The 10,413-nt window shown below is 39.3% G+C and overlaps 1 protein-coding gene across 1 annotated transcript in view; it reads right to left on the bottom strand.

Moving 5' to 3' along the window:
- Positions 1 to 2,717: 2,717 nt before the first annotated feature.
- Positions 2,718 to 10,413, bottom strand: part of FLT1 (fms related receptor tyrosine kinase 1) — an 81,397-nt gene continuing 73,701 nt past the window's right edge. The window contains exon 13 of the mRNA XM_069759031.1: positions 2,718 to 9,698. Within this exon, the coding sequence (XP_069615132.1) occupies positions 9,316 to 9,698 (383 nt within the window). The 3' untranslated portion in view covers positions 2,718 to 9,315. The remainder of the gene's footprint in view (positions 9,699 to 10,413) is intronic.

Here is a 10,413-nt window from a genome sequence, read left to right as displayed (position 1 = left end):
CTTTATATCTTTGAATTTTTAGGCACCATTATACAGTTTATCCTATTTTCTCTGTGAATATACAGTTAAAGCCTCCCAAAACGTCCCAGAAAGCAACTGTTTCAGAAGACACATGACAATGTAATAAAGATTTACTGCATTATGGGTTTTCTTGCAGGGCAACTTCCAAAAGATACCAAGTACTGTACACTCTGCTCCACATGCATCATTGAGAATATCTTCCTCCCACTGTACCCAGCACATAGAGCCATTGTCAACCTACTGTATGTTGCATAAGACTGATTCACATAAATACAAATTAATTGTAAGCAGATTTATGGAAATATTGCAGTAGAAGTGAAGAGAGATGGCTAACCAGATCTTAACTTGCATTTGCATGGTGGCTGGAAACTGAGAGCACAATGAGAGAGAGAGAGAGATCAGAGAATTTCCACAATAATACACACAAAATAAAATAAAGCTAAATGCAAAGATGAGTGAGATGAGAAAATCTTTTGAAATTGAAATTGTTACCCACCTGTCTCAAATCGAGTCTTTGCTTCACTCACACAGGTCCACAAAACTCTGCTGCTTTCAAACTTTGCAGATGGCCCCGCATGATCCCATGTGATCATCTGCTTGGGACTATATAAGACTCATCAAGACTCACACTTGTGTCTTGATATTAAGACTTTTAGTTTGTCTGTACACAGTTCCCTTTCAGCGGTCCCCAGGACATCTCCTGGGTGCCTGCAGCTTCCAGTACCTCAGTTCCCTGTCTGCCTGCGGCTTCCAGAACCTCATCTGCCTGCTTGTGGCTTCCAGTATCTCAGCTACCTGTCTGCTTGTGGCTTCCAGTACCTCAACTACGTGTCTGCCTGCATCTTCCAGTACCTCAGTTACCCGTCTGCTTGTGGTTTCCATACCTCTGTTAACTGTCTGCGACTTCCAGTATCTGTACTATCCGCTTCCCACGTGCCCCTCCTGCCTATTGCACTGGCTTTTGTGCTCACCCGAACCTTAGGCTTGGTGAATTCCCCTCTCCAGGAGAACCTAACAGGAGCTTTAAAGCTGTCACAATTATTTTTGCCAAACTGTAAGTATTCCAATTGTCCTTAATAGATGTATATAACACTCTAAGGTCTCATGGGACTGTACCCATTCCCCTTAAAGCTTTTTTAATGCAAATACAGCCTTAAAAATATGAAAGTGACCTCAACATGGCTATGGGTAAACAGATGGCAACTGTTCACAATTGTGCTGTCATACACTATCTGTCCTGTTTCATCCAATGTTTATGGCTTTTTCTCTTTCTCTATAGCTAAGCTGTGACATCCTCTCTCTATTGCTACTGTAATATTCTCTTCTGTGGCCTCCCTGCTAACACTCTCGCACCTCTCCAGTCCATCCTTAACTCTGCTGCCCCACTAATCCACCTCTCTCCTACCTATTCCTCCACTTCTCTCCTCTGCAAATCCCGTCACTGGCTACCAATTCTCTAATATATCCAGTTCAAACTACTAACATTGATCCACAAACCTGTCCATAATCAATCTCCTCCTATCTCCGAACTATTCTCCTGATATCTTCCCACACGTCCTCCCAAGACCTATTTCTCTCCTCCACATTTACACGTTCCTTTACCCAATTACCTCCAAAAATCTTTCAAGTATCCCCCATCCCGTGGAATTCTATGCCTCAACATATCTGATTATCCACCTCATTCGGAACTTTCAGACGGAACTTGAAAAAGTGACTCTACAAGAAAACTAACAGCTCCAATAGCCCTCACCACCACCGGAGCTGCTGGAAACCCCCCAGCCTACTTTCTCCTTCCCCATTACCCACTAGAATGTAAGCATGTAAGAATGTAAGTATACCAGTCTGTCTGTTATTTTGTTCACTGTAATTTATATTTGTATTTTGCATGTGACCCTTTCTCATGTGGAGAACCATGGAACCAATGGTGCGCTAAAAAAATATAAATAATAATATTCAGATTCGATCCAAAATGGTTTAAACATTCTCTGCCTTAATTTTTTTTATAGGATATGATATTCCCTCCTGATAGGCTATTCTATACTATATGATGTTAGAATTACAAGGGGAAGCCCAGGCCCAATGTCATGTGAGCCTTCTTTGGTTGATGCAATCTTCTGCTATCTGTAAAATGGCTGTGGCCATTTTTCTGTCAGTTACATCGAGTTCAGTTAATTTCTAAAACTTCGAAACAAATGTTATTCTCATCTCAATTAATTTCCACAAAGCTCCAATTGTATCTAGTTTTCCAGTTATTCCCAACTATGTATACGTCTTTTTACTTTCAGGATGCAATCCCAGAAAGGAAGACGACAATACAGGACGTATTTGTTGGTCCTGCTGAATGTATCATTTGTTGTCACATTATTGATTGTTTCCCAACATATTTATTCTGTTCAAAAGCAGAATTTAGAGGAAATGCCATTGTTTACTTGTTACACTTACAATGGCGATTCCCACGTGAAAGAAAAGTGCAGTCATGAGACCCCAATTTAGGATCATGAGGGAGGAAACTGCTTTACAGGTTCCCAACCAGAACTTGTCTGCCTGTCCGAATACTATTCCTGTGCTAAAAACCACCCGTGGGTACCAGTCTCTTGCATTGTAGCAGATTGACCCTATTATTGCACAGACCAGTTGCCTATTGTGTACAGAATAATGGAGAATTGATCGAAAAAAGTAAAACAGGAAAACATCACTTTTAATAACAACCATCCAAATTTAATCTTTTTTCTTAAGAAATCCAGGTTACAAAAACAAAAAAAAAATATCATATCCAATCCACAGACACGTGCAAAAATAAGAATATTCTATAAATTGTTAATACAATTTTCAATATTAATTAAAATGCCACCTTAAAATATGAAAATATATACAATATACATAGGATATGCTACCACAGAAGATATTGTATTGCAATGAAGAGACCCTGAAATAAGTATATTTAAAATAGAACAATGTTAACGTATATTGACGGTTATCACTCTATAAATAAGTCATTTCTGACATCGGACATTAAATAAGTTATATATTGACCTATGGGTTTATATGAAATGAATATACACAACTGTATTAAGTTAATGGAAAGTTTCCTTCCAGTTCACAGTGTAAGCTTCATGGGTCGTTAATGTTGCCTGCTTAATTATATCATGAAAAATGGCCACCCTCAAATCTAGTGATTGAATTCACTTCTATTTCAAGTAATTAAAGGACAGAAAGCCAAAATTTGGAAGTAGACAGGTAAGAAGTAGTGATGAGCGAGTGTGCTCGTTACACGAGATTTCGGAGCATGCTCGGGTGTTCTCTGAGTATTTTGGGCGTGCTTGGAAATTATGTTGGAGTCCCCACAGCTGCATGACTTGCGGCAATTAGGCAATCCCTGCATGTGTTCAGGTTGTCTTTTTGTTAGGGAATCCCCGCATGTATTCAGGCTGTCATGCAGCTGCGGAGACAAAAACATAATCTATGAGCACGCCCAAAATACTCGGAGAACACCCGAGCATGCTCGGAAATCTCGAGTAACGGGCACACTCGCTCATCACTAGTAAGAAGTAGTCATCTAATTTGTGTGTTCACACTATCAGTGAGCTTGTCCAGGACTCCAAAAATATAGCTTTTTTTTTTCTTTATTTTCAGCTGTAATTCCAGACAGAGCCTATGGCCAAGAGTGGCGCTGCTTGTGGAAAAAAAGTCTAATACTGGATAATATTTTTCCAGATCAGTGTTAAATGGAAAGTTTATGAACCCTATTGTACTTTAATAGGGTTAAGATCTGTTACCCAACAAATCTATTCATAACTAAAGGGATTGTACCAACTTAGCAAGTTGTCACCAATTTGCAGAATAACTTGCTAATCGCTGAAGGTCTCATCACTGGACCCCCACCAATCTCATGTATGAGGCTTTGAAGTGCCCCTTTTTAAAGTAGCGATGGCCACGCGTTAGCGCCATCGCTCATTTCGTTCTCCATTAAACTGTCAGAGATAGACAACCCCCAGCGATCAGCAAGTTATTACTTGAAAATAACTTGCTAAATTGGGAGAATCCCTTTAATCTACATTTGTTTAGTACAGTATCATTTGATCCCTTTACATCATTAGTGTTTTTCTTGTACCACTAGTGGGGCTTGTCAGCTCTGTCTTGTGACTACATAAAGAAATATTAGCCATCTAATCCACACAAATCGAAGGCACTATAGAAGGTTATGTGCTACAACACATTCCTGCAATTTCACATTTTCCTTCTATTAGAGCAAGGCACGTGTCTTTAACAAAAAAGATAAGGAAAGCCATGACAAGCCATTATTCGTATTATTAAACCATTAAATCACCCAAAATACTTCATCCATTTCAGACAGCAGATTATTATTAGGCTTAGGGCTAAGGACCTTTTGGCCTGAAATGCGTCAAATTGTGCTTAAAAATGTTATGGTAACAAACGTCTCCTTAGTGGTCCTCTTTCCTCATCATACAACTCTATAATTTAATATAACTGATTGTTACTTCTGATTGTTCATTGTCTGATTCATAAAATATACATTCCAATTAGGAAACTCTGAATTGAAACGGAAAGGGCTGTCCTGATCGAGACTCTCTGAAGCAGAGTGCGGCTACAAAGAGTTTCTCTGGAGGACCCACCATGTGCATACATTCTGTGGGCAGCCCATTGTTTTAGTTCAGAACTCTGTAATGCTTAATTTTTCCTCTGGAGGCGCTGCAGGCAAATTAAACACAAGCTGCCATACTTTTCCCATTGATTACAGCTGATTGCAAATAGTCCCAGGAGCAGGAACTCAACGTCTAATCAAGGGGTCTTTCTAAAGGTGCCAAACATATTTAAGCAAAGTTGGCAACCACCAATTTTTGGGCACTCTATATATAATCATGTATGGCTAGCCTTACTTTATTAAAGAGCCTTAAGCTTTTTACAAAAGCCTTCTCAGGTAGTCACCATGCTAATATCCAGGACTTCCATCTTGAAATGGCACAAAAAATTCCATGTTGTCTCTATAGGTCACACATTCGGTGGATGCTCACCTCCAGATACTATATTATCGCCACCTGAACATCACATTATGAGATCTATAGATCCTAGAGGTCTCCCCTCGAATGTTAGCGGTACAAACTTGAACTGATCGGATACAGATCAGATTCTTTCACTTCGAAAACCTACGTGCCCCATATTCATACTTTCACAAGATTCTGCACGTTTTTTAAGAGCTGGATGACAAAGTAGTTTATTTTATTAAATGGGAAAACATTAAGTCATGCCCCAAGTCTGCAGATTTCTGAAGAATTCCATCTTGTGTGTCTACTCTGTTTCTGCTTTCTGTCAATCCCATTCTTCCTGTCCCCTTTTCCACAAATATTCTATTTAAGGACTTGTTTATTTTGGATTAGTGCCTTAACGAAATGAATCCGAAAACAAGATATTTATAGGCCCGGCACCGTTCAGACAGCTCGGAAGCCTTAGCACTCTTAAAGGGGATCTGTCAGAAATTGCTTTGATATCGGTATAGTGATGTCATCACCTTCTTTAGTCCATGAAAATACAGAGAGGGAAACACAAAGGATTAGTGGTAACTGACCAAACAGACGTCTGTAAATTAGAGAACAATAATGGCGCATATCCTTTGAAAGTAGGACACATTTTAGTCATGTTACTTGTTTTCCATAAACAGCTCCACTCTTGTCCAAAGCTCATGTCTAGAATGGCGTCTTAGTCCTATTTGGATGAAGTGCGTTACCAAACACAACTTTTGGACAAAAGTGGCGCTGACCATTTCCTAATTTCTACCACTTCTTTAAACCTTTATCTATGCTTTAAGGGTTGCGTAAACACATTAGGTAAATATCGGTTGAATTCTCTTTTTTTTGGACCCGCTGACCTTGTTATTTGACCCCTAAGAAGTGGAATAAACGGTTAGGCATACTGGATTTTAACATTCTTGATCCTTTCGTTATTACGGTAGATAAGCTGCTCGTAGAGATGGGTGGCAGTAGTTTACTTCACTGTCTCCATTGAAAACACATGCATGCTTGTTTGAACTGAGCGTTCATGTGTCTGGAAGGATCAGAAGGAATAGTCAGCTAATGATGGGTTCACATGGACAACACTCAAGGTCCCAGTACAGATAGGTCCTGGTTCTCCTGACTTAAGTCAAACACTTGTTTAGGCCAGTTTTACATGTCTGGACCACCAAAGGTCTACTGACTTAATAGCTTCGTGTTTCAGTAGACCCATGGCTAGTTCGGACCAAATGTTTTTTATTTCCCACACAACTAATGTGCCTATTTTATGGCTACACATGAAATGTTGGTCCAAAGTGACAAGTCCCATTAATTAAGCCCTGAATAATGTGTTTCCATAATGCAATATTTGTGCGGGGACATATATATGTGTTGAGTCGGTAATTTTATAGAGGGCCAGCCCTGATTGATAAGAAATAAATTCAGGAAGGGGGGAAAAGTGGGAGGTTAGGAATATTGGGGAAATAAGTCCAGAACTTATTCATCTTTGACACCTTCATTTTATTCTCTAGAATCTAGAAACTCAGGAAAAAAAAGTTAGAAAGCAAAATCTTGCCTGAAGATATTTGTAGGCGCGCCATCATACAACAGTAAAGCTGAGTTCCCATGTCCAATAATCATCGGTTTCAAACTGATAAAAAACAAAAAAAACTGGATACGTTTCAAACTGACCCTAAGCCGATGCCTGAAAAACGGATCTGTTGACATTGAATTTCAGTGATTTAACAAACGTGTCCTGCAGCAATCATTTCACCTTCGCAGGACAAGAAAAATGATTGGTGATAAAAAAAATCATTGGAAATAAATGACCGGATCAGTTTTTAGTGCGTCAGTTTCAAACTGACCAGTTTTTTTAAATTGTTATTTTTTTTCGAGAGAATCGGGCCAACTATGCAAATCACAATCTAATCAAACACTGATCAGAGTCCGACTAAAGTGTGATCTGATTGTCTCGAATGAGAAGATGGAGAAAAAATGTCTCAATTCTGTCAGTCTGTGAAAATCGGATTGCACTCAGATGTCATCCGTGTGCAGTTTGATGGTTCCCACAGACTCACTGACTTGCATGGGTGAGTGCGATCTGAATATTGGATCAAACTTGCAATTTTTTTGGTCCAAGTGCGATCCAATGTTTTGACGGATTGCACTCGGACCGAAAGTAGGGCCATGTGCACGAGGCCTTTACCTGATGATTACTGGACACGTGAGCTCAGCAGAAGAAGTTAGTCACACCTTTTGTCTTCAGCGTATTACTCAGTGCATTGCCAAATATTTACTTTTAATTACATTTTATATTAAAATATTAAAGACATTATGTACAATGATCTAAAAAAAAAACATATAAAAGTATAGGTTATTCTTAAATATTTGCTGGCTTTTTACAAGATAATAGTTCTCCGATACGACTGCAGAGAACGCATATATGTACAATATAGACAGAATTTTCAATCTGGAAATAACTATTGCCATTAAGGGTGAGAAAATGAAAAATCTCCACTGAGTGGAGTCTGAGATATCGTCCACAGCATCCAAAGTATCGTCACAAATTGATTTGTTCCTTAAATGATCCAACCGAACAAGTTTAGAAGAGTTTTTACCAAGAACTTTGCCTTGTATGCAAAGATTTGAAGCGGTACATACGTACATTATACAAGTCTGCTGTTAGTATTTGTTGCTCATTGTTCCCGGTTGATCATTGTTCTATTGTGTCTCGAATGAAAGACGAGTAGAATAAGTTAATATTTCAATAAACCATACATGTAGTTGCCGTCCAGGCTGAAGATCGCAGTTTTCTTACTTATGTGCTATATATTTCCAGTATTGAATGGTTAGTGAGTAAGCACCATTTACCAAGTTCAGCACCACAACACCATCTCAAACTCCAGCTAAAGAAAAGTCCACCTAAATAAATCCGTGATGCACACAACAAAAACAATGGTGGACTTCTGGTGACCTGTCGCTACATATGGCCACCAAGTAGGTCTCCTATCACCTCCTGATAAATAATCTTAGCGTTGTCTTATTTGGTGCTCTGCCCAATGATTGATCACGTGGCCAACACCCTGTATGGGGTCGTAGGACAATGAGACTCTAAACAGCATGATCAACCAACCGGAGATCAGCCAAGAAGGGATCTGGTGCTTCTCAGTAAAATCCTTCACTTTTGAAGCCATACAAATATATATTATGATGCCAATATCATATCTTATATGTATTTATACACAATCCCGGAAGACAACATGAAATCCTTTAATAAATATACTTTTCATCCCCATAGAGTATAGACACTGTGATCCATCAACATCTTCTGGAGATCCGATTGACATTTCTAATCAGATGTGTTGCATTAGGGACTGATGGAAGTTCTCCTGCCATGAGTTGAATGTCTGAACAATACAGTATATGCTGCCATGTATTTGAAAGCATTAAATAATTTAATAATATAGCTACAATTGCATAGAAATAATTGGCCAAATCTTCCCTAAATACACCACAACCATGACTTTATATTTCACTCACATATGTATTTGCTGCCAGTTGAAAAATGAAAAAAAAAAATATATATATAACTTAATATGACCGGGTCCATAGCCTAAAAAAGGGTTTAATAATCCTACAATGGCTTCCATTCATCATATGTGGTTCACCTTCAATTCTGGATCGTTTTCCTATACATAGCACTCAGATCCTCCTGACACTGTAATATAGCAGCTCAATCAGTAAGGTGCATTGTAGCTACCAGGCAGTCGACAATTCAATATCAATTCATATGGAAACCAAGATATTCGTAGTTGAAACATTGTTCCATTTTTTTTTTTACTTTGCATCATCCCATTAAATCATTAGAATTTTTCCATTTTCCAAACCTGAGATTTCAATTACATTTTTGGTCTTCAGACAAAATAAAGTAAAAAAGTAACCCTAACCCTTACAAAATGGGCCACAGATCTGGCCTAGGTTGACTGGACATGCTATGTTCCTCCTCAGTACTATATCCTACACTTGTGTACTGGAGCAAATCTGCAGAATAATCTTTGAGCACTATCTCTATCTTCCATCTTTGGACTGTTTTTCTTTTTCCAAGAATATAATTGACTTCCGATACAGTAGAGAATGATAAGAATGTGGTCTGCACTGGCGTGTAGCCACTGCTCCATACATCCGCAGCCATTTCTCCAGTCCTTCCAGGAAGTATATTCAGTACCTTTGATTTTCAATCACAATCTTTAAGAACAATGGGTTTGAGTCATTTTTTTATTGGGGTGTGCTACTTTCTGTTGTATAATTTTCTTTTCTGTTTAGAGGTCCGTGATAAGTGAATTTTCCTATTACTATGTTCTCCTTTGATGATAATGTCTTTACTCTGAGACATGAGGTCCCCGGTGAAGGTGTTGGTCGCTCTACACTCGTAGCTTCCTGAATCGGCTCGTGTCGCGTTCTGGATGACCGCGGTTAGAATAGTAGAATACTCAGTTGTGATTGCATTTCGGTGCTTACTGATGCTGTGGTTTACTGTTCGATTTTCGACTCTCCTGCGTAAAATCCAACTAATGTTTGTGTAGAGATATTTGCTGACGGAACATGTAAGGGTCATGTTTTCACCTTCTTTTGCCAACCTGTCGGCGGTTATGTGGAATCCACTCGGGACATCTGTAAGAGTTAAAAAATGTATACATAAAACCCATGCAACATTCCGGTCAAATTTAATTAGTCGTCAATTTCAGCAGAATATGACATCGATACGTGTGGTGGAGTACACGGGCAAATCTTACTCCTGCAATATGCATATGGTTTGGATTCATTTTTCTTGAATGAATATATATATAAATTCAAGTGCAAAAAAAGCCCCACAAAATCCGTATTAAGAAGCCCATAGTCCTTCAAGCGCTTTTGGCTCTACAGTTATTCTTCCCAAACCCCTTTTTCTCATCAACATGCATGTCCACCGAGTGTTCATATGGGCAGAAGGGAATATGCAGCTGCCAGGAGGAAAACTGCAAGACCCCAATTTCTCCCATATTGGTTGCAGGTTCAAGACCTTTTGTGTTTCATGCTCGGTAAAGGTACCGTTACACTAAACGATTTACCAACGATCACGACCAGCGATACGACCTGGCCGTGATCGTTGGTAAGTCGTTGTGTGGTCGCTGGAGAGCTGTCACACAGACAGCTCTCTCCAGCGACCAACGATGCTGAAGTCCCCGGGTAACCAGGGTAAACATCGGGTTACTAAGCGCAGGGCCGCGCTTAGTAACCCGATATTTACCCTGGTTACCATTGTAAATGTAAAAACAAAAAAAACACTACATACTCACATTCCGGTGTCTGTCACGTCCCTCGCCATCAGCTTCCCGCACTGACTGTG

Source organism: Ranitomeya imitator, chromosome 3 (assembly GCF_032444005.1).
Source record: "Ranitomeya imitator isolate aRanImi1 chromosome 3, aRanImi1.pri, whole genome shotgun sequence".
Lineage (NCBI taxonomy): Eukaryota > Metazoa > Chordata > Amphibia > Anura > Dendrobatidae > Ranitomeya > Ranitomeya imitator.
The sequence above is the reverse complement of the archived record's forward strand: the minus strand, read 5'-3'. Positions and strand labels throughout refer to the sequence as shown.